The sequence below is a fragment of the Cyprinodon tularosa genome, unplaced genomic scaffold, assembly GCF_016077235.1.
Source record: "Cyprinodon tularosa strain WSP-4 unplaced genomic scaffold, ASM1607723v1 ctg522, whole genome shotgun sequence".
In the NCBI taxonomy this organism is placed as follows: Eukaryota; Metazoa; Chordata; class Actinopteri; order Cyprinodontiformes; family Cyprinodontidae; genus Cyprinodon; species Cyprinodon tularosa.
This window is the reverse complement of record NW_024039255.1, coordinates 459,772-484,121: the sequence shown is the minus strand read 5'-3', so window position 1 is coordinate 484,121 and position 24,350 is coordinate 459,772. Positions and strand designations below refer to the sequence as shown.

The window sequence follows — 24,350 nt, the reverse complement described above, 5'->3', positions numbered from 1 at the left end:
TTAACTTTTTAAATTTTCCTCTTCCGTATGTATCAGTTATCATGATGTTTTGATGGAAAGCTCTTGTTTTATGTAATGGAAAATGTTTTGATTATATTTAAATGGAAAGTGCTTGACACAATCTTAATTTCTCACCTCCAGCCTCGTTCCTCTCACTGTGAATCTCCACTGTTTACATTGTATTAAAACGCTTCTATGAAATCGGGGGTAGTTCTCCCACTTAGGACGCACTCTCTATCATACACTATGCACCTTTATCTACATCTTATATTAAATAATGTGCGAAAAGGCCGATGAGATGGTTTGGAACATGGGGCATAAAGTAACACCTGTATATTTAGTTTGTACAGAAATTAGCATTTAGTCAGATTTCTGCCACGCAGGCAGACAAACTTCAACCAACCGCAGTGAAAGGGAGGGATCAGCTCTACTGCTGTTAGCCACCTAGCTTATAGCATCTACCGTTAGCGGTGTGGGTAAGTTCTCTTCCCGTCTGTGTTGTATTAGTATTTATTAACAGAGTCATTTAAAAATAAAGATAGTTTTTTTTTATATAACACGGAGGAAGGGAACTCAGTTGTATTTCCCGGAGCTGACGCATATGTGAAGTTACTGTTAGCATGTTCGTTAGCTAGCATTAACTTTGAGAGAGGAACAAGTTCGAAGCTCTACAGAAGCTCACGTCTTAATAAAACGTTCATGAATTAGATTATGTTGATAAAAAAAAATGCACCAGACTAAATCTGTTAAACCACATAAACTACAATTCTTTAAGGGTGAAGGATGAAGCAATGCAGCTAATATGTTATTGTTTTTCCTTTAAAGCTAACAGCCATGGATCTGCCACATCACGGGTACAGAGCAAGTAAGTGGAAAACGGATTCACTGAAAGCTGTCCTTTGTTTTGTTTTTTATTTTTTACAAGGTTTGACAGAAAATTCCACTCCTACTATCAACCTCATTTTAATGTGCTTTCATCTGACTAATGACATCACTATATAGGCTAAGTTTATGTCACTTATTATCTCCCATTATTGGGTGAATATTTATTTCCTAATGAAATTAGAATCAAGAAGCAATCCTATTAAAAAAATAATAATTACAAGTTAATTAAAAACTTATCTGTTTTACATTTTTCTAAAACACCCTAAATATGGAATGTATTGAAAAACCTCTTCTAGCATCTATTCGTATATTTGCAGGGGTTGACATTAAGGATTTTTACCACTTGCCCTTCGGGCAAATGACTCACATTTCATTTGCCCAGAAACAATTTTTACTTGCCCAGTATAATGTTTGATAAATATAGTTCCTATTATTCTTTTTTATATATTTATATAAATGAAAAATGTTTGTTTTTTATAAAAACAATTTCTAATTCAGTATTTTTTAAGTTTACAGCCTCCTGGTGTGTATACGCATGCGTCAGATAATGAACTCAAGCCGACATTACCGTGTTAACATTCTTTTCAAACTAAACTTTGCTTTAAACTGTTGTGTGCTTGGAAAAATATAAATTGTAATGTTAAAAATCTAAAAAAAAAAAAAAAAAAAAGGGTTAAAAATTTAAGATAAATCACAAGACAAGTCAATGTCACAGATGAATAACTTTTATTTTAGAGTCACGGTATGTTTATACAAGATAATACTATTAATATAATGTGACTTTTCTAGAGAATCATTATACATAGTTATTCTATACAGGGTTTCCACAGTCTTACATCATTTCAGAATTCCCTGATTTTTAACTGACTCAGGATTAGTTTTCCCTGATAAAATACAGGTGCTGGTCATAAAATTAGAATATCATGAAAAAGTAGATTGATTTCAGTAATTCCATTTAAAAAGTGAAACTTGTATATTATATTCATACATTACATACAAACTCATATATTTCAGATGTTTATTTTGTTTAATTTTGATGATTACAAATGACAACAAATGAAAATCTCAAATTCATCATATCAGAAAATTAGAATATTACTGAAGACCAATAAAAACAAAGGATTTATAGAAATGTTGGCCAACTGAAAAGTATGAACATGAAAAGTATGAGCATGTACAGCACTCAGTATTTAGTTGGGCCTCCTTTGGCCTGTATTACTGCAGCAATGCGGCGTGGCATGGAGTCGATCAGTCTGTGGCACTGCTCAGGTGTTATGATAGCCCAGGTTGCTCTAATAGTGGCTTTTAGCTCTTCTGAATTGTTGGGTCTGGTGTATTGCATCTTCTTCTTCACAATACCCCATAGATTTTCTATGGGGTTAAGGTCAGGAGAGTTTGCTGGCCAATTAAGAACAGGGATACCATGGTCCTTCAACCAGGTACTGGTAGCTTTAAGTCCTGTTGGAAAATGAAATCTGCATCTCCAAAAAGTTGGTCAGCTGCAGGAAGCATGAAGTGCTCTAAAACTTCCTGGTATGTGGCTGCGTTGACCCTGGACCTCAGAAAACACAATGGACCAACACCAGCAGATGACATGGCACCCCAAACCATCACTGACTGTGGAAACTTTACACTGGACTTCAAGCAACGTGGATGAAGTGCCTCTCTTCTTTTCCTCCAGACTCTGGGACCTTGATTTCCAAAGGAAATGCAAAATTTACTTTCATCAGAGAACATGACTTTGGACCACTCACCAGCAGTCCAGTCCTGTTTCTCTTTAGCCCAGGCAAGACGCTTCTGACGCTGTCTGTGGTTCAAGAGTGGCTTGACACAAGGAATGCGACAGCAGAAACCCATGTCTTTCATACGTCTGTGTGTGGTGGTTCTTGAAGCACTCACTCCAGCTGCAGTCCACTCTTTGTGAATCTCCCCCACATTTTTGAATGGGTTTTGTTTCACAATCCTCTCCAGGGTGCGGTTATCTCTCTTGCTTGTACACTTTTTTCGACCACATCTTTTCCTTCCCTTCGCCTCTCTATTAATGTGCTTGGACACTGAGCTCTGTGAACAGCCAGCCTCTTTAGCGATGACCTTTTGTGTCTTGCCCTCCTTGTGCAAGGTGTCGATGGTCGTCTTTTGGACAACTGTCAAGTCAGCAGTCTTCCCCATGATTGTGTAGCCTATAGAACTAGACTGAAAGACCATTTAAAGGCTTTTGCAGGTGGTTTGAGTTAATTAGCTGATTAGAGTGTGGCACCAGGGGCCATCAATTTTGAACCTTTTCACAATATTCTAATTTTCTGATATGATGAATTTGAGATTTTCATTTGTTGTCATTTGTAATCATCAAAATTAAACAAAAATAAACATCTGAAATATATGAGTTTGTATGTAATGTATGAATATAATATACAAGTTTCACTTTTTAAATGGAATTACTGAAATCAATCTACTTTTTCATGATATTCTAATTTTATGACCAGCACCTGTAAATGCAGCAACAAGACAATAATAATAACAGGTCACCAATTTAACATGTTTAGCTCTATAACATTTAAGTGCACCTCTCCAATGTCTCAGAGAAAAAAATTTAATGAACATTTTTTAATGTATGACCTGCATCACTGTACAGCAGACTGCCATATTTACAATGTGCGCATGTCATACAATTATGCCAATTTTCCTAATCCCTGACAAATAATTTTTAATCTAGGGTTATCTGGGTGCTGGGTGAAATTGGTGGCGGATAAAATAGCCTTGCTGTTGTTTTTTAGCCTGCCAAGTCGAAAAAAATGTGTCTGATTCGCGCCGGACAAAAATCCCCGGACAAAAATCACGCCACCTGGCGGAAAATCATGCACAATTGCTTTTTGAAATCACGCGAGAATGTGTACAAAACAACAAAAATGGCGCCGCCAATGCTTGTGGGTCAAATGTCGGTGATTTTAAAGTAATTTTGAGTGATAAATAATTTTTTTTTTGCGATCATGCACTTGCCCGGCGGGCAAATGCTATGAAATTTCAACTCTCCCGACAATAAAAACTACTTGCCCTGGGCGATCGGGCAATGGTTAACATCGAGCCCTGATTTGCATCTAAACCAACTCTGATCACTTATATTTATTCAGTACATATTCACCCAAAATAAAAGTAATCTTAAGGCATCCTTGCAAGAAAATTCATGTGCTCAATTCATGTTTTTCTTAACAATTGTGGCCGCATGGTGTTAGTAAAAATCATAAAATTGCAGTTTTATGTTGAATACAGGGTTCCTGCAGATCCTTAAAAAGTATTAAAAGGCATTGAATTCTTCAATATAAAATCAAGTTCTTAATTGGTATTAAAATGTCTTAAATCAGTCTTTAATAGGTCTTAAAATTGTTACCAAATCATAAATAGGATTTAATTTTTGTAATCCATGTCAAACAATAAAATAATTAAAAATATTTTTGTTACATTTACTGAAACGCTCCCTGTAACTATTATTGCTTCCGTCATGATAGCGGAACCAATAAAAAAGATGTTGTGGCCGGACCTTGGGATGATGTGCTAGTAACTTTTTATCTGGACAACATGGGGAAGTTTTAAATTCAAAGAAACATTAGCTATCCATCCAAGTGTTTTCTGCATGGCTAAACCACTGCCAGGGAATGTAGATGAAGCACGATGGGAACCAAGGCATATGGAAAGTTTTTCAACATTTGAAACATTTCTACTGGGCCAGAAAGTAATGGTTTATGTTAAAGTAAATATTTGGGGTAAATTTGTCGCTACAAGGTTTTTCCTTGTGTTTACTGTCAATTTACTCTTAAATTTTCATTGTAAGTGGCATTAAAAAGTATTGACTTTAACCTGCCTTATGCTGTAGGAACCCTGGAATATTTCCAGAAAGTCAGTAGTGATTAACACACATTTCCTGACCCCTCTCTGTCTTTTCATCATAAGACTGTCACTACCATACTTAAACATACCCCCTTAGTCTGTGCAGCCACAGTGATACACAGGTAAGAAGTAAGGCAGAAATAATGATAATCACAGTCTATCAATTCCATCCATTTGCTTAATGTTAAAGTGAATTGTTTTAGGTTTGTGAGGTTTCAAGACATAGTAACTCAGTCATTCATGGATATCAGACTTTTTTGCAACAAATCCAAATTATGCACGTGCTTCCTCAGCATATTTATTTGTATTTTATTATTATTACTTGGATTTAATGATTCAAACATAACCCCTGAAGTATTGGTATGTGACAGTTGGCAGTACTAATGCCTTGCAGGAAGAAGGTTCTGGTTTTTATCACCCCAGTCTTTCTGTATAGAGTATACAGAAACTATATGTATATGTTCTCCGCGAGCATGCATGGATTCTCTGTGGGCACCGCGACTTCATCCAACAGTCCAAAAACAAGTCTGTAAGGTTATTGGGTCGCTCCTATTTCCCTTAGGTATAAGTATGTGTTTGCAGGCCTTAAATTGCGCTGTGATGGACTGGTGTCCTGTACAGTCAGGGATGGATGGAAGGAATCTAAAGACTTAGGAAGAAAGTAAACAATCTATATTAAGAGCATTGCAATAATCCTAAATCTTCCAACTTCAGTTATATGAGTCAGAATCCCATATCTGCATGAAACAGCATGGTCTTTACCAAATCTAAGCAAATTTCTTGTTGAGTTACGTAGTAGCAAGTGTGTAAGGGCTGGCGAAGAACATGCTTCATTGGAATCTGTTCAATCGAGATTGGATGCTACAGCTTTTTAAAAATTATATATTTTTTTCACTTTGTTGAAAGCTACTATAGAAGCCAGTGTTTTCTGAAACGTGCCTTATGACATCCAAGTACGAATAAAAATCATAAACAGTTGTTAAAGCCATTATAATTCAGATATTGTTATTTTTATATCCAGTGGTCAGTTTAAGAACAAGGATAAAGGCTGGTTTATACTCAGAAACCAGGTCATCTGCCTGTGTGTCGCAATTAATGTAGAAATGCCTCCGCCCTTTCCGCAGACACTCTGGTGCACCTCTCAAAAATGTGTGATTGTCCCTCTTGCCTTGTGGTGCGGAATAACATAGCACATTCCATGCTTCAAAATTGGGCATAAATCAAAAATTTCTGCGTCATATCTGTGACAAGCTCACTGCAACACACTGCTGCCAGAGTATAACCAGCCCTTAACTGTGTCATACCCATTTGTTTACAGCCAAGCCGAGGGCTCGAGCAGCTCCCCCAGCAGGAGACTCTGTCTTGTTCGATGACACCAGCTCAGCACCACCGGTAATGAACAGCCAGGGCTTCTACACTCCTGGTCATAACATGGCAGGACCCCCAAATGACATGCATGGAGGTTCAGCAGTTAACAACCTGTTCACTGACCCAATGGCCAATGCAGCCATGATGTATGGCTCATCTATAGCCAACCAAGGAAAAGACATCGTGAACAAAGAGGTGAGTAATATCAAGACTACTGAAATATTTTCTCCACATGTGATATATGACACTTTATAATAAGTTGTAAGAGCCTCTGGCTTTTTGAAGGTTGTGTTTAATTTACCTGTTTATATTGAAGAAAAAGACTGAATAGGAATAGTGACTCAATGATTTTGCCATGAGGATCATAAAATCCTGTTGCAAAAAAACAATAAAAAATGCATCTCACTTTGATAGTTTGGAGTAGTTTACTAAGCTAATAAAATGTAATGCTGGTATGCGGTGTGATACCCTATACCCATATAATAACCGCTCATTAGGAACTCTACAGTTTAGCAACCAAGTTTACTCTGAGCATGAAAAACGATTTGAGATACTAGTTCTTCTCACTACAGATTATATGTTATGTGGTAGTGTTATACTGAAATTAGATATTTTAGATTAATCTGATTAATGTGATCAGCAGCCTGAGGTTCTCCCTGGTGATTCTTCATAACTTTTATTTTAAAAGGAGAAAGAAATTAGAAGTGCCACTTAAGCAGCAACATGTAAGTTTGGACCCACATGTTGGCTTAATTTGTTCAAATTGCAGCACTTGGTTCCTATGTGTAATGCGTTTTGCCCTTCTCAAAAACTAACCTGTGACTTGAGAGGGTCGGCTCCATCGCTGAATGAGTCATATGACCTAGAGCTTAGCTTTACCACAGACTGAGCTCCACTTAACTAAACAAAAATTTCTGAACAAAAAAGTTTTGACACTTAAATGGTTAGATATATTTTTGGTCCTCTAATGTAGGATTAGATCTAGAGCTGTCTAGTTATTATGAGTACCATATGAAGGTTATTTTGTTTCAAGACCATTTGTGCATTGTAAGTGTGGATTTGAAGTTGTAGAATGAGTTACATTAATTACATAATGAATTTGTGAATTACATAAATTCACAAATTTGTTTTACACCTGTTCAAATTTTAAGTGCAAAGTAAAGTACAAAAATCCTGTTCTACAAGTTGCACATCAAAAACCTCTTACATTCTCAGTTTTGGTCCAAAGCTGTTGTTGCAAAACTTTTGGTGTTTTGTAATTGCAGATATTTTTTTAATCAGTCACAATTACAAAAAAAGTTACACTTTTTCAAATTCTTGAGTTACAAGTACACGAATTGTGTTCTGAGGTGCACATCAAAAATGTAGTCCATTCAGTTTTGCTACAGTTGATCTAAAACAAGTGGCGTAAAACAAATTCAGTGTTTTAAAATCTTCAAAAAAAAAATTTACATTTTTTTTCCTTAACACAATTACAAATCAATTAATACAACTGCAAGCATCTGCTGCTGTGAGTCACAAATTTACCTTAACAAGTCAAGGCTTCATTTTCACTTTTGACACAAAAGTCACACTGGTAAGAATGATCTGTGACTTGTGGGTAGTGCCCTTGATCGGACAGCAGGGCGGCGCTGCCTGCTCAATAGGTCTGTACCAACTGGAAATGCATATATGGCCTACTGCCATGTTGCCTTCCAAGGACCCAGCCCACATATGACTTCATAGGATAATTCTCAATCTGCTGTTGCTAGGTAGTCTGATGCCTAATTCCTGCGCTGAGCCCTACTGATGATCTAGTACCAGCTTAGAACGGTTTGGTTGTGTCTGGCGCAGTCTGGTTCAGTTTGGCATGCCATTTACGCTCAACAGTTATCTCTGTTACCGTGCTCAGAACGATCTCAGCACGGTTTCAAAAGGGTAGTGTAAATGGGGCTAAAGAGCGCATGACCAGACCGCATCATCTCTCATTCACAGTCAGCTGACTCATTTTGCGGGTTTTCCGCCATGTCCAGCTTTGTAATTCACAGATCTCTTCATCTGTTCTCAACACAAACTTCTTCTCAGCCTATTAACATTAAATGGCATCAAAAAGCGTGGTGTGACCTGAGGCTGTCATTGAAATTTGGTCGGAGGACGCCATCCAGGCACATAAGTTCCTAAATTTTATGGGCACCGCCATTTTTGTTTCAGTAATTCTCGCCTTGAGAGCTGTAGTATCGTGGAACGCCGATAGGTGGCGAGGGGACTGTGCTAGCATGATGTGTAAATGGCCATAGGGAACCTAGCTCTGCACGGTTAACTGATCCAAGCTCGGTCCAAACTCTGCATGAATCAGTTACAGAGGGGTAGCTCAAATAGGGCATTAGACTGTCCTGAAAAATATTAACAAAATTTAGACCCATCATCCCTGATGGCAGGAAGTCCGCCACTTAAACATGTAAGTTTCCTTTTGTGCTTCTCTGGGTTTTCTACAGGTAATCCAGCTTCCTCCCTAGGTGTCTAATCAATCAAAGAAATAAAAAACTGACGACCCAAATTTCCCTTTAGGTGTGGATGTGCCCTTGTTGACCTGCAATCCTAACAATGATTAAACTCATATAGACAATAAAGCGGAATAATAACAAAGTGACATTGATCTAATGACTATTTAAGTTCTGTTTTATCGAAACTTCGTCATCAGTCATATTTTGTTAGGCCAACAATTCGTATGTAATACTGTAACATTAGCAGTGCCTTCTATTTTAAGCCATCCGCAAAAAAATAAAAATTAAGGATTGCATGGGGAGGGATTTGTAGTTTGAGATGCACCAGCATATAGGTTTCTCAGCATATAGTGAATATATAGTCATAGCAAGTAGCAAAAGATTGTTTGGAGTACAGTGAAGACTGGTTGATATATCATGAGCTCTCATGCTATTGTAGTATCTAATCTGAGGCTAACACCAGACACAAATGATGTCGTCCGAACTTTTAAATGTCAGTGATAGAAGCAAAGAAGAGGAAAAAAGGAATTAAGGATGTATTGCCCGTGGCATCATTATCTTTGTATTAAACAGTTTAATCACCGTTAAAATACTGTCTAATATTACGCTACCTTATACCAATTAATCAGCCAGAAATTTGAATCTAATCTTTTTTGTAAACAACTGATCATTCCTTGACAGGTCAGATTGGTAAGAAAACATTTAGTGTCATTTGGAAAATAAATTGAGAGGATCTTGTTCGACTTTAATTTGCAATGAGATTTAAAAATCTTGATCTATGGAAGAACCTGGAGCACAATTTATTTTCTGTGAATATGTAACTCGTCTGGCCAAGAAAATAACATGTCAGTTATTTTTGCCCTTACAAAAATTGATCATCTGAGTTTTTTTGTTTTTTCCTTTCAAATCTGATTAATTTATTTGTCTTTCTTTTCTCCCTCAAGTTTCATAATAAAAAAAGACAAATCATGTAGATTACCTTTATATTAGTCATCTCCTTTGGAAGGTGACCTCAGTTTAAAGGGCAGCAAAATTCAAGCTGTGAAACATGTTAAACAATCATGTTTCAAAACAAACAATGAAAGTATAACAGGCTAAATGTTAGCAGCTAGCTGTATCATAGCTAGTTTATCAGCTATGAAAACACATCTGAGAACAAAAAGTGATGAACTGATGTCAATGATCTATGGAAATACAAGGAGTGGATTTATGTAAAAAAAAAAAGAAGAACTTTTCCAAAAATAAAATCTTCATAAACTGAAAATCTGATCTGAAATCTGTTCAATAACCCGTTATTGTCTGGTGTTTACAATTTTGCTTTTCAGATCAGCAGATTCATGTCTGTGAACAAGCTGAAGTACTTCTTTGCGGTGGACACCCGATATGTCCTGAAGAAACTCATGATCCTCATGTTCCCCTACACACATCAGGTAATCTGAGTCCTTTAGACTATGTTCCACGTCACTGTGTGTGACAAAACACCCAGTACCTAATTATCCAGGGATTTCCCTCTGGTATAATATTTATCACACTGTTACTCAGCGTTCAAGATAATCAGCCTATTTATCAGTCGTTCACTGATGTTTATGAACATCTATGACCTGGAAATAACTGTGTGTATGCTAAGGTGTTCAGAGTTCAGTTGCCAAAAGGGCACTTTAGCTTTTTCAGATTATAATGCATCACAATATTGTTTGGCTTAATATTTTGTTGATGCAAACTCTTCTTACAAGATCTTAATCAGATTGCATTGCTTTAATATGTTTTTACAGAACATAAATTCTCTATTAAAAGCTTGGTGATCTACTCTAAATTAGAACCTATTGGATTTTTCTAACTGTGTTATCTTATAAAACCACATTAAGTGATTTTTCCTAAAACTCCCTGTTTTCATAAGTTTAAACGAAACACAACAAATGCACTTTTGGTATTATTTTCTGAGCTAAATCCCTTGTCCAGTTCATTCTATAACAGTGTTAGTGAAGCAGATCTAGAGTGTGTTATTTATATAGACATATATGGATTTTATGGCTTTTAACGCAGATATTTAAACAGCATACAAGTAAATTATAAGTGACTTTACTTATGTTTTAAACTTTTCCTTCTTTGCTGTGGAAAAAAATAAACCAGTCTGTCATTTATAAGTTTAAAAATGTTTTCATGTAGTTTTTATGTATATTTTTTTCTGGTTAATTGGGCTAAATCTTTTTAAATTGTAAAGCCTTACAATTCTAAATGTTTTAGTTCAGTCGCACACAACAGAATAAAGTCTTTAAAAATCACCTAGTACAGTTTAGGTATTATCTAAGTCCATATAGAAATATTACTGATAAACCTTCACCAAAGTTCAGTAAACTTCTACAAAATTAAGTTGATATTTTTTTCCTCCTCGTAATATAACAGGATTTGTAGTTTTGTTTCAAATTGCTTACAAATATTTACTGAATTGTCTCATCAGGTTAAATGATCTTTCATTCAGTCGTTCTTTCTATTGTCCCGTTTAACAAAGCTGATTTCCTTCATTCTCGTGCCGTTTTTCAGGATTGGGAGGTCCGTTACCATCGGGACACTCCGCTCACCCCAAGGCAAGATGTAAATGCGCCTGATCTTTACATACCTAGTAAGTTAACTGTAAACGTTAAGTATTTAGCATTGTGTTCTGTTTATTTAGGGTTTATTTCTTTGTCTCACAGGCATGGCTTTCATTACATACATTTTACTGGCTGGAATGGCCCTTGGCATTCAAAAGAGGTGAGGGTTTCCTATTTTTCTGCTCTTCTTTCGAGGGGTGGGGTTATTTCATGTTGGTCTCTGGTCAGAAAAGCACATTAAATATGTTTTGACTCTGTGTTCAGGTTCAGTCCAGAGGTTCTTGGACTGTGTGCCAGCACTGCCCTCGTGTGGATCATCATTGAGGTCCTGATCATGCTGCTGAGTTTGTATTTGCTCACCGTACACAGCAACCTCTCTACCTTTGATCTCATCGCATACAGCGGATACAAATATGTTGGGTAAATACAATTTATGATGGACAAACTTAAAATAAAATAAAAAAAGACAATTTAATCCACCTCTTGTTCCCTGTTTTATAGTTTGACAGCTTTCTCTTTTTATTTTGTTTTTTGTTAAATGTTATGTGGAACAGACCCACCATGTGTTTATATTTATATTTTGTTTATATTTTTTCCTAGAATGATCTTCACAGTGTTGTGTGGCTTATTGTTCGGCAGTGATGGGTATTATGTTGCCCTAGTGTGGTCCTCTTGTGCTCTGATGTTCTTCATTGTAAGTATCATTACAGGCTTTATCATATAAACTAAATGAAATATTGATTTTATGAAGGTGTTAAGAAAAATAATAATTGAGGTCAGTTTTTTAGTCTAAATACAATATAGGTTTACTATTAAGATGTTACTTTTATGTTCTTAGTAATACGCTTTTTTTGGTCTTTTGTTCTTCAAATTGAGTTTCAAATTTTCCAATAAGTGCCCCAAAAGCACTTATTCTACAAACTAATTTTAATTTACTAATTAATGCTATTTTAGCTCATCAGAGTTTTAACTGAGTCACCATCACCTCATTTTGCCGTCTACAGTCGGCCATTTATTAGCATTATTTTGCTGATGTTTTGCATTGATCAGATATAAGGCATTTTACCGTGATTAAATGTACAGCAAAGTTATTGTTGACAGAGAGCAAGTGACTCATTGTTTTTTAGTAAAGGAAAACTATTAGAAATTCTGAAACTGTTTGTACGTTGTCATTTTCTGTCCTGTAAAAATATGAGCAATTATGTAACGCATGGAATTAGGGCTGAAACAATTAATTGGATTAATCATGATTAGTCAATTTTAGTAATTGATTAATCGTAAACTGGACTATAGAGACTCTTAAAGAAATGCTTTTATCTGTCAAAGGAACCAATTCAGAGTAGTAATTCTACCAAAACTGTAAAAGGAAAAAAAAAAGGACTCCTCGAACGGGAAAGTTTTAGTTCCACCTGGTTTAATGTTTTAAAAAGTACTTTATAATGAAGCTTTGGCTATCTAATTAATAATCAATTAATCAAAAAAAGTAATTGACTGATTAATCGATTTGCAAAATAATCTTTAGTTGCAGCCCTACATTGAATCCCACAAGGCTCCATTCATGGGCCGCCATGACTCATGTAAATCACTTTGAAATAATCTGTTGGAAACAAAAGAAAGGAACAGCAAGCTTGCATTTTAGCCCAGTAATTATGGAAGGTCTTGGATTAATTAGGTTATATCATCACCTAAAACATAGGCATGCATAGTTTTTAAGGCATTTCTCTGTACTGTACATTTTTATTAGAATTTCTAATGAAAAAAGGATCCTAAATAAAATGTAGTAAAGTGAAATGTAAAAACAGGTTTACACAGACCTGTGTAACAGGATTGGTACGTGCCTAGCAAAGAATTAAAGTTTGTCCTTTAGGGTAAATATTAGCTATTAACTTTTGCTTGGTAGGTTAAAAAGTAACATTTTTCAGCTTATAGCAGCTCTTAAATGTTATGAAACCAAGTAAAGTATAAAGTTGTTAAGAACGTATAAGAAAAAAAGTTTGGCTGTAAATTATATTATAAATGCTTATTTGTTGCTGTATTTTTAATTAGATTTCTTGATCATGTCTGTATTCAGATGTTCTGTTTGTTTGAAGGAAAAAAGTGTAATATTCAAACATTGCAATAAGAGCTGATGCGCTGCCCTTTAGGTTGCCCTCTACTTTCAGCCAGTTTAAGTTTTTAGATTTTCTGCCTTAATAAACTGATAATTCTCTTGTAATGGATGTGGGCTTAGACATTTAGCTTTAGCTTGACATTTAGCTTGACCTTAACTTGTAGTTAAGGTCAAGCTAAACTGTTTAATGCACTGTTAGAGAGAGTTCAACTTTGCAGTACTGCTTTGGAAATGCTCTCTGTGCTTTATGGAAAAATAGCTTCTAAACATCTAACAGATCTGAATAAAAGTCTTTAAGGAATTTCTATTTTTGTTTTGTTGATACTGTGCTTATACAGGGTTTCCACGGGTCATTAAAAATCATTAAAGTCAATAAATTATTATTTTTTAAAGTTGTATTGAAGTCATTTAAATGTCAAATCCTTCTGGCTTAAACATGTATATAAATGTACTCTTTATTAGACAATATTCTCCCTAAAGTTAGAAAATTTCTAATTTAAAAAAAATCCTGTCTTAAAATCTTTTATTTTTGTCGTTATCTTATGCAGGCCAGTTAGTTATACTTCAGATTGTACACCTAAATTCAGCCAATCACATATTAATGGTCATCTGTCAATCAATTTTTTTCATTCATAGCATCTTGATTCATATGTCCCAGCTAATATATGCAACGGCTGAAATAAGAAATAAGAATAATCTAAGGCGCAGAGTTGGGCGAATAAAGCATCCAAATATTTATGGAATCAGCCTTAAAATGAGCTACATTTGAGAGAACCGGCTCACCTGAGGGGTTAAAACAAATTTTTAACATTTTATATGTTTAAAATCGAAGGTGAATATATTTATAACCGCTACTCCTGGATTTCAGCTTCACATTTCTCAGGTTGACATTATTGCTTCCTTTGCAGGTACGATCCCTGAAAATGAAGATCCTTCCCTCCATCTCCTCGGACTCGATGGGAATGGGATCGAATACCAAGCCCCAACTCCGACTTTATATCACTGTGGCAACCGCAGTCTTTCAGCCAATCATTATCTACTGGTTAACCTCCCACTTAGTGAGGTGACTGTGAGGTTCGATTAGAAAATAACTGGAGTCCAACAAGACTGGATCCAGGCCTGTGGTGGTTAACTGTTTGTAAACTCGCCCTTTTACTGTTTTGGTAACAAATATAAGACATCTGTGGATGCTGTTAAGCTGCAGAGTGTGTGAAGTTTTTTTCAGCTTCATCTGATTAATCAGACAGCGTAAAACAAAGTCTCGCTCTCTGTTGTGTGATTGTGAAGTAACGCTGACAAAAGCTTGAGATTTCAACAACTAACTGTAAACATAAGGGCTCCCAGTGACAAGTTTTCTAATCAGTTTTGATCCTGTGTCCAAACTAGCTTTTATATCGTGTCTCTGGACATGCTGTTCAGTGTTTAAAGCAAACAGTACACCAACATCATTACGCTCATGATTCAAGACAAGTTTTTCTGGTGTGGTAATGTTGCAGCTTTGGATTTTATTTATCTACATTTGAATGAAGCATAAGAACGTTTTGAATTTTGTAGAAAACAATAAACATACTTAGCTTTGTGTATTTACCTTCGTTTTTTTCTCTCTTTGTGATAAATTTACTAACATTATTCCTCTAAGATGTAATGAATTAATTAATCCTGATGTCTTCAAGTAAAATGCAAATGTATTATGGAAGACCAAGAGAGTCACTTTAAATCATATGACTAGAAATCCAGTTTTTAAAGCTCTTTCTAAATGTATGTTGTGAATTAAATTATTGCAGAGAAATGGTAAGTTGTAATACTTAATCCAGAATTTAATGCTTCAATTTCAACATGTCTTTTTAAATCATATTTCTGAGTGGAGATTTAAAACGATTCATTAATTGGATTATAAATACTTTTCCAAATCACACACGTAAAAGGTAATTCTTTTTCCATTTTCTTTTTTACTTTGTATTTTTAAATCATTGTCGCAGCTGTCAGCTCTCTCATTGGTTACATTGTATCACATATAGCATTTTTTGAGAATTTGGAAACAGTTGCTCTTTATTTCCCAGAGTTATGGATGAAGGAGAGGAGAGAATGGATATTTCAGCTGCCTGAAATTATTTTTGTTTTTAATTGTGTCTATTTATCTCTTCGCAAACAACAAATTCTGTGATTTTGTAGCAGTTGCTCCTTATTTGCCAGAGTAATGAGAGGGCAACCATATATATGAAATAATCCATTCCCCCTCCATGACATAGGGCCTTATTTTTTAAATGAAATGAATTACCTTTTTAAATGTGTTTTTTTTGGTCTTTTAAACTAGGATTTGAAAATGTTTTTTCAAATTCCTGTGTGTTCCAAATGTGGTTCAGAAAACAAGGGGCCATGACATGTTTAGTAGAAGCAAAATACGGGCAATTACAGGTCTAACGCCTCTAGTGGCCAAAACGGTGTGCCTTTAATAATGGATTACTGAATATTAATTTTTGCAATTCCTGCGATTAGAAAGGTTTTTTTGATTGGATTTTAAGTTGTATAATCATTTAAAATGTTTTTTCTTTCTTTTTCATTTTCAATAGCTGCGCTTCATTATAAAAGTGTGCAAAACTATGTTGATATTCTGCTAAATTTTGCATTTGTAGTATTTCAATTACCGGTATATAAAAAATACAATGACGCGTGAATACAGCATGATGGAAGCACGAGATATTTCCATATCTCAGCCGTGGCTCTAGTGGACACCATCATACCGCCAGTCATCTAGACCTTTTCACAAGGCAGGTAAGTTCCTCAACAGATCATTTCACTTTGTTTCCATTGTAGTTTTCTTTTTTGTTATTTGATAGTTAATGGAAACACAGCTAGTGACCCTCTTGGTCTTCCATACTGGACATCCTTTCTTTTCTAATGCTAAAACCTGAAACAAACTGTTCATTCAAACAAATAATTGTTTTAAATTAACAACAAAACACTTAAAACGAGAATCAAACTTTTCTTTTTGTGTAGGGTTAAGATTGGCAAGTCCTTCATTAGATGTAATTTACACATCCCAATTAAAGTAACAGGATCTAACTGTGGCAGGTGTATTTGGTGGTCTAGGAGTGTTATTGAGCACTTTGCATTGAATCTCTTGATTCACTCAGTTTGAGCGTGAGACCATCCATGGATACCATGAGTTTATTATATATTTCCACCTGTCCATTAAGAATCAACACAGGGTCCAACAGCACAAGTTTGGAGAGGAAAATAATCAGAGCTACTGGACTGTCACATTTATCAGAAATACATTTTCAGAAGTAGTTTTGCTGTAGGGTAATATAACTTGTTAACGATATACTCTGTCAGACATTGATAGAGAATAAATCTGCATAATGCAATCCTTTAGTCAAGAAATAATTATGGATCTCTGATTCCTTTTCTGAGTCTAATCTTCACAAGATGTTGGTTAAGCTTATCTGGTGTTGCAGATTTAAATAATTTGAGATAGGAACTTAGTTCCTTGTTTAAAGGTAACTAAAAATGTTCACTCTTATTATTTCTATTTATGATTAATCCATTGAAATGGAGCAAATCATCTTAAGTGTTAAAAATGCTGCAAATGACTTAATTTTGAGAAGCAGTGTTTTGTTGGCACAGACATACATTATGTAGATATGGCAATATATCAAGACAATAATGTTCAGTTTTATGTATTTTCTATTCATCAAAATTTCAACATTTTATTTAAGAAAACTATTTTGCATCTTCCTGTTAGTAACTGTCAGTCATCACATAGTTTTGTAGCTTGTGTCATATAAGGTGACAAGAGACTTTCATTCCACCAATTAAATGACAAAGGTATGCCATATAGCTTCTGGTGAAAGCTGTTATTAAATTTTTTCTTTTTATTTGACATTTGTCATAACCTTGAACTAACATAAAAAATACAGTAATAGATTATTTACGTTGGTTTACTATAACTGGAGTGGAAAACACAATGCATGCTCTTTTCAGGACAAGTTCTGTGAATTATGGAAGGAAGACAAATTTGTTTCTAGTCAAGTGATCAATTAATCTATTTAATTAGAAGGACAAACACTGCTTGATCTGTTTAATGTATATAACCACAAACAATCAATCTAGATGCAATAGATCTGTTAAAAATATATATTTTTCATATTATTTTGATAATATGAAAATAAGAATTTGTGCTCGTTGTTTGACCAGCTTTTAACAGGCCAAATATACCTAGAAGCGTTTGAACTATTTTCAATCTTTTACTATATCATTAAAATCGAGCTGTTATTTAACAAGTGTAAAGAAATCCCTCCAGTTTACATCAAACATTTAAAAAGAAACCTTTTGAGTTGTAATATCATGATCCTTTTTGCGTGTTCAGCCATATTTAAAGTTTGACGCGCGTGATCGCCTCGGGAGCGCGCAACACGCAGAGCGTCCTCGCGGTTTCCTTGGTAACCGCAGATATCAACAGCGCTCGGAGGGAGAGGTGTCCGACTGCGACTCTTCAGCTTTAAACCCCCTCAGGTTTGACCTTTCCCTTCTTTCCGAGCTGAGTGGCACTGTGAGGGAGAGCCGTCCTCTTTTTGGAACATCTGGTGAGTAACTGGCTCATCTTTACATCTTTAAGGAGCGAAAACTTGCAGCAGCGAGAGGGTTACCTGCGAGGAGAAAGGCGGCTTTCTTGAATAGCTCATTGAAACTTTATATTGCTCCACCATTTGCTTTCTGCAACTCTTTGCAGAACCATGTGAATGAAAACCAGCTTCTAACAGCCAGGGTGAAGCTAAATATTATATTTTTGCTCTGATTCCACCGCTGCACCTGTTCACTATAATAGGTTGATGGAAATGTGAGTCTGGACTTTGAACAAAGAGAAGATGCTCATCAGAGGGGAACGGCTGGTAAACATGTAACTGATCCAACCTTTGATGTCAGAGCAGTTTTTTAAAGTTAAATTGTTTTTTTGTTTTTTTTCCATGGGGGCAAAAAATAAATATTACACATGCAAACGTGTATGACTGAAGCTTAAAGCTAACTACTACTGAATAAGTGAAGTCAATTATAAAGGCAAACTAGTAAATTGGTCCAAAGGACAAACAAGTTATGCAGGAGTGGATCTAGAAGGGGGGCCAGGGGTGGCCATGACCACCCTTACCCAATCATTGGCCACCCCTACCATATTTTCCCTCTAATACAGAAGGTGGCAGCAGTAATACTCTGAAGTGGAATGTTCAAACTTATTAAACATTTAAATTTTTGATATATTAACAACTGCTTGACAACTGAAACCCTGTTGTTAATTATGCACATCAATATACAAACATTAAAGATGATAGATACAGAATTCCTGCTCTTTTCAGAACTAAATTTTGAATTATTTAGGGTACAGTAAATATAAACTTATGTGCCTCTGTAAGTCATTTAGAAATCTTCAGTGAAATCATAGATAAATAACTACTTAAATAATAATATAAAAATGCATTAAATAAGGAAATTAGTAGATTTGAATATCTTTTTTTTTTTGCAGAATGATTATTGATAAAAGTAGGTAATGACAAGGTAAAATATGTTCGCCCCAGAACTCAAACCTGAAAGAATTTTGTCCGCTATACATTTTATTTACACAACATAGATGTTTAAATATATGCATCTATTTGTTAGCAAAGGCTGCAGGAAAGTATAGTTTTTCTTTTTTTAAATTGGACAATTATGCACTTAAAATAAGTTAATGGATATTTTTTCTTTCTCCAAACATAGATGATTTTATCAGTTTAGCAAATTGTCTAACCTGCTCAAATCAAGGGCAAATACACTTATTTCACGGATTGAAATGACCTGTACATATTTAATTTTTTACAGTGTATGTTTTCCCTGTCTATAACACCCATGCTGACCAGCTTTCCCAGCTTTCAAAGCAAAACCACTCCCAAGGCATAATAGTGCCATCACCAAGTCTCATGGTGGAGATGGTGTGTTCAGGCTTTTCCTTTCCACCATCTTCTCTCATCCTGTACATCTTCTTCCAGCTGTTCAGGATGGCTTGTAGGAAACTGCATTCATGTGGGTTTCTTCCAACAACATGTTTCTTCTTGCTACTTTTCCAGTTAAGCCAGACCTGTAGACTTTATGCCCTGTTATCATATTCACCCACCTGAGCTGTAGTGGTCTGCAGCTCCTCCAGAGATGATCCTCATGCAGCCCAGGCTGTCAGTTTAGGCAGACATGTAGGTTTGTTTACATTTGTGCCAAACTCTGAATTTATGGATGATGCTGTATGTTTTTTAATGTCCTCAAACAAAACACCTGTGGCTGCTGTACCTACGTACACTGAGACTAGATTACTAGTGAGTTTTATTTACAAATTAGGAGATTTCTGGAGGAAATTGATTGCATTGGATTTTATTAGAATAACAGGGGCTGTAATGCGCACACCAAGGAGTTATCTTGGACTGTCATATAAAACCGCTATAAAATGTACTGAAGCTTTAGTGTGTAATTGTAACAAGACTAAATGTTAAAATACAACTTAAAGGATAGCAGTTATCACATATTTCCAAAATCTACTATATTTTCTCCGTTTTGCATAAGACTTATTGCATTACCATAAAGCCCCTACTAAGAGTCTTTTGGTTTTGCTGTTAATTGTTAATGTTGTAACTGAGTTGGTTTCGATTGTATCTTGCAGCCAGACAGCTGAATGAGTCTGGATCTTTGCCCTAAGAGAGATGGAGAGCAGCTCACACTTATCGCAGCCTTTCTCATCATCTCCCACTTCTCTGAACCTGACCTCCTCACCACAGCTCATCTCATCAAATGTTTCTCTCCCACCTTCACCAATCTCGTTCCCGTCGTCCCCTGCTTCCCTCTCTTCAGCAACAGCAGAGTCAGCTCAGTCGTCCTCACCTGCTTCAGACTTTGCTGCCTCTCGTTGCTTCGAAATACAAAGCACTCAAAGCCCAGGACAGGTGAACACATCCGACCAGGATGACCTGACTTGCTTAAGCTGGCTGCACCAGAGAGGTGATCTGCTCCCTCTGCAGCCTCTTGCCAAAATGACGCCACTGCCCAAGCAGCAGCCCTGCATGCCCGCTGCCTCCTCCAAGCCGCCGTACTCCTTCAATTCCCTCATTTTCATGGCGATAGAAGATTCTCCTCAGAAGAGGCTCCCAGTAAAGGACATCTATGAATGGATTGTGAGCAATTTTCCCTACTACAGGACGGCCACTGGTGGTTGGAGGAACTCAGTTAGACACAACCTGTCGCTTAGCAAAAGCTTCCGTCGCATTCAGAGAGACAAGAGCCAGGTATTTGCACCATTTCTAAGAAAAGTTGTATGATTAATAGCAACTTAATCCAAATATCGTTGCTTTCAGCAGCTACTCATCCACTCTTCTCTCTTATAGGAAGAAAATATATAATATAATCCCTGTTTTATTGTCTATATTTGACGTAATCTGGGATTTTCTAAAGTAAAAAAGTGGATTTTTGTGTCCTTTGCAGTCTACAGGGAAGGGGTCGCTGTGGTGTGTGTGTCCACAGTATCGTGCGTCACTACTGGAGGCTCGAAGGAAGACCCACAGTTATCACAGCAACAACAGCAACCTGATCAACAAGCCCACACTGTGAGTACAATCAGAGACTGGGCCAGTTTCAGACCAGCGAATGCTAAAACAATACAATTATTCATTTGTTATATATTTATTCAAACTTGAAACAGTTGAAAAATGGGGCTCTTATTTACTGTGTGTTAGAATGATTAAACCAAACCTTCACCATGAACTGGTCCTCTAGGCAGATGAGTCTGAGGAGACGGTTTGCAGTAGTGCTGATGTGATCTGATCTGATATGGTTAAGGAGGAGCTCAGCCAAAAAGTTAGGCTCTTATTTTCCTGGCAGACCTCAGACCCTCATTTCATCAGATTATATATATTTCCCATGGTTTCAGGAGGGATATGTTGTTAGAGCCCTGGCAGATCTTATAGCCAGAACCAGATAGAAACTTCTGCTGCTTCTTTGGTGCAGCTGCAGCCTCTGTGCTGCCCACTGGGCACGCTCTGTTTATTGTGTCCATCCACCCAGAGGTGGGTAGTAACTAGTTACGTTTACTCAGTTACATTTATTTAACTAACTTTTTTAGAAAAATGTACTTTAAGAAAAAAATTTTCTGCATCATGCTTTTTACTTTTACTTGAGTAAAAATATGATCAAGTAGTGCCACTCTGACTTGAGCACAGTTTTTGGGTATTCTGCCTTCCTCTGTATCCATCCATCTTTGCCTGCCTATCCATGCATGCTCACAGAGCTCTGGTGTTATTATGAGGTTTAGCATCTGAATGAAAATAAAAAAAAGTCAAACCTGTTTTGATTTTGATTTCCAAATGCATACATCTAATAAACTAGCTCTCATATTTTTAAAACATGCTTATTGATATTTTTTCTTATCATCATCAATTGCTTTTTTCACATTTTTCTATAACTATTTGATAACTTGCTGAGAAACTTCCCAGAAAACCTCTTGTTTTGGATTCAATGTCTTAATCCTGCTGTGTGGTTTGCAGGTTAGATGGATCCAGCCATGAGGTACCTGCAGTGTGTGACACAGTGGAAATCTCAGGTCAGTATGGAATCCTGCGTCAGGTTTTTGAACCCTCCATTTTCTCTGGGTTTCTTAGAGCGTGCAGCTTTTTGTCAGAGGAGAAGTGACTATCTATGGCATTTTTACCACTTGCAGCTTTTGTCTAGTCTGCAGCTTTTTCAGCAAGCAGCATTGTTCTTGTGTTTGTTTTCTGTTTCTACGGTAACCGTCCTCTTTCACCTTAGTAACACACTCAGCTCATGTTATGCCTAAATCTTTGCTCTTAAGGACCCCAAGTGTTTGCCCCGGTATCTGATGACTGCTGCTCCAATCTGCTGGTCTCATGCGAAAGTTAAAAATATTATTTTCTCAGTTGTGAATTATTTTCTCCTTTATCCTACGCAGACACTCTTTCTCACTCCCTGCTGCTCTCCAGTTCCTCTCCCCAAATCCACACGGTTTTCTCCGAAGACATGTTGTGCCCTTTGACCCCGGATCACGAGGAGCTGGTTACCATGGATTCTACTGAATACCAGCCGAACGAGGTCAGCGAAGAAAAGGACCCGCTGTCTGACAGCGGGTACATCGAGCTGCATTACTACGAGTCCGACCAGTGCCAGTACCTGGTGCTGCCAGAAGAATCTGAGCTGGACCTGGAGACTGTGGAGATCCTGCAGCTGGACGTGGAGGCCCAAGAAGCGGCCGGGTCCCTGCTAGACCTGGCAGGTGGCGGATATTAGCTCACGTCATTTGAGGGGAGTGGTAGCCTGGTGGTTAGGGCATTGCGCTTGGAATCTAGAGGTTCTAAATTCAAGCACCACTCCCACAGACTGCCACTCTGGATCCCTGAGCAAAATACGCTTAACCCCAGACTGCTCCTCTGGCGCCCCACGATGGCAGCCCACTGCTCCCCAAGGGGATGGGTTAAATGCAGTGTTCATATCGTTGCTCTGCACTTGTGACAGTGTAATAACAATAAAACACTGGACAAAAAAGGAAAAAAAAAAATGATGACAAACATTACAGCTATTATCATATCTACATATGTCTAAACCCAAAGTATTTCCTCCTAACATGTCCACACTGCCATGGAAATTGTATTAAGCTCCGAAATATTAGCTTAGATCTACAGACGAAACGAAGTAAAAACCCATGTGTATTCAGGCATGTTGGACACCCAAGCTCAACTCATCGAAGATCAGAACAAATATTTTTAATTCTAAAAGTATTAAAAGTAAACTTTTATTGTATTTCCTGAATGTTTAACAAAAGCGCTTCCAAACCCAGACAGTTCATTGTTACTGTTACGCCTTGGTTACAGTTTCTTAAAGTCAAGTATGAAGTTCATACAGATCAAAAAGAAACCGGGAAACTTACTTGCATAAATGGAGTTTCATATATATTTTTTATTATATTAAACTTTTTTGCAGACTTTTCTGTAACAGGTGTTTCTAAAAGTATTTTGGGAATATATTTAATTTATTATGTTCTTATGATGATAAATGTACCCAGGTAGTATGGAGGATCAATAATAATAGGATTATAAGTAGTAATATTTATTATTTCCATTGATTTCTTACTTTTCCTTTTCTAATTGTTAATAATACATTTAACTAATTATTTTCACAAAAGGTGTTTTAACGTTGTTATGCATGTTTTTGAATCTCAAGCTTCCTTTGATCTCACTAATTTTAAAATTTTTTAACTTAATTCTTTTTATTCAACATTGCTTTCTATGTAAGTTTGATCCAACCACTGCCACTAGTTAAAATATTTTTACTGTAGTTAACTCTGTTTCTCATTTTCTGTTGTTGTGAAATAAAATCTGTATTTTATTCCTTCAGCATCATATTTTACGCCTCCCCCTTTTTTTTTTATCTCAGCAAACAAGTCATTAGAATATGATGAGATCAGTACCAAACCTCAAAAAGAAAAAGTTTAATGTTTGCACCCCAAGTTTCAGGAAGTATGATGAAACTATGCAGTAATACTAACAATATTAGAAATAGTCTACTTTCTATCAATCTCTTGATTCCTTTAGATGTTCTGCCTAACACCTTGTGTGTGTGTGTGTGTGTGTGTGTGTGTGTGTGTGTGTGTGTGTGTGTGTGTGTGTGTGTGTGTGTGTGTGCTTTATTTTTAATATTGTCCACTTTTTGATTCCCTAAAAATCTGAACATTTTTAAGAAAGTTTTCTTTAATCAGCCTTAACTGTTTTGTTTAAATAAATTGGATATACCCAATGCAGGGTAAACAGAAACCTTATATTTTTAACGATAAAAGCAACATCTTTTATTTTTGCTTTTTTTTAGATGCAGTATTAAAATATTGACCCACATTCCATCTACATTGGTTGCAGAAGATTGCTGATTAACTGTAAAACAGTTGGCATTTATTTCACTGGGGAATTTTGTTCATTTTTTTATTTTTTAACAACAAAAATAGAAATCATGAGAAGAAAAATA

At 36.2% G+C, this 24,350-nt stretch overlaps 2 protein-coding genes across 2 annotated transcripts; both read left to right on the top strand.

Annotated features, from left to right (window-relative positions):
- Positions 1-245: 245 nt before the first annotated feature.
- Positions 246-14,906, top strand: yif1a (Yip1 interacting factor homolog A (S. cerevisiae)). The gene is made up of 9 exons (XM_038303998.1): positions 246-476; positions 826-865; positions 6,086-6,330; positions 9,944-10,048; positions 11,160-11,238; positions 11,312-11,369; positions 11,474-11,629; positions 11,810-11,903; positions 14,228-14,906. Exons 2-9 carry the CDS (start codon positions 835-837, stop codon positions 14,384-14,386), a joined length of 927 nt encoding a protein of 308 aa, XP_038159926.1. The 5' UTR covers positions 246-476; positions 826-834; the 3' UTR covers positions 14,387-14,906.
- Positions 14,907-17,765: 2,859 nt separating this feature from the next.
- On the top strand, positions 17,766-23,736 carry si:ch211-145o7.3 (forkhead box protein N2). The gene is made up of 5 exons (XM_038303954.1): positions 17,766-17,905; positions 19,996-20,614; positions 20,811-20,932; positions 21,869-21,924; positions 22,291-23,736. The coding sequence occupies exons 2-5, from the start codon at positions 20,036-20,038 to the stop codon at positions 22,623-22,625; spliced, it is 1,092 nt and encodes a 363-aa protein (XP_038159882.1). The 5' UTR covers positions 17,766-17,905; positions 19,996-20,035; the 3' UTR covers positions 22,626-23,736.
- Positions 23,737-24,350: the final 614 nt, after the last annotated feature.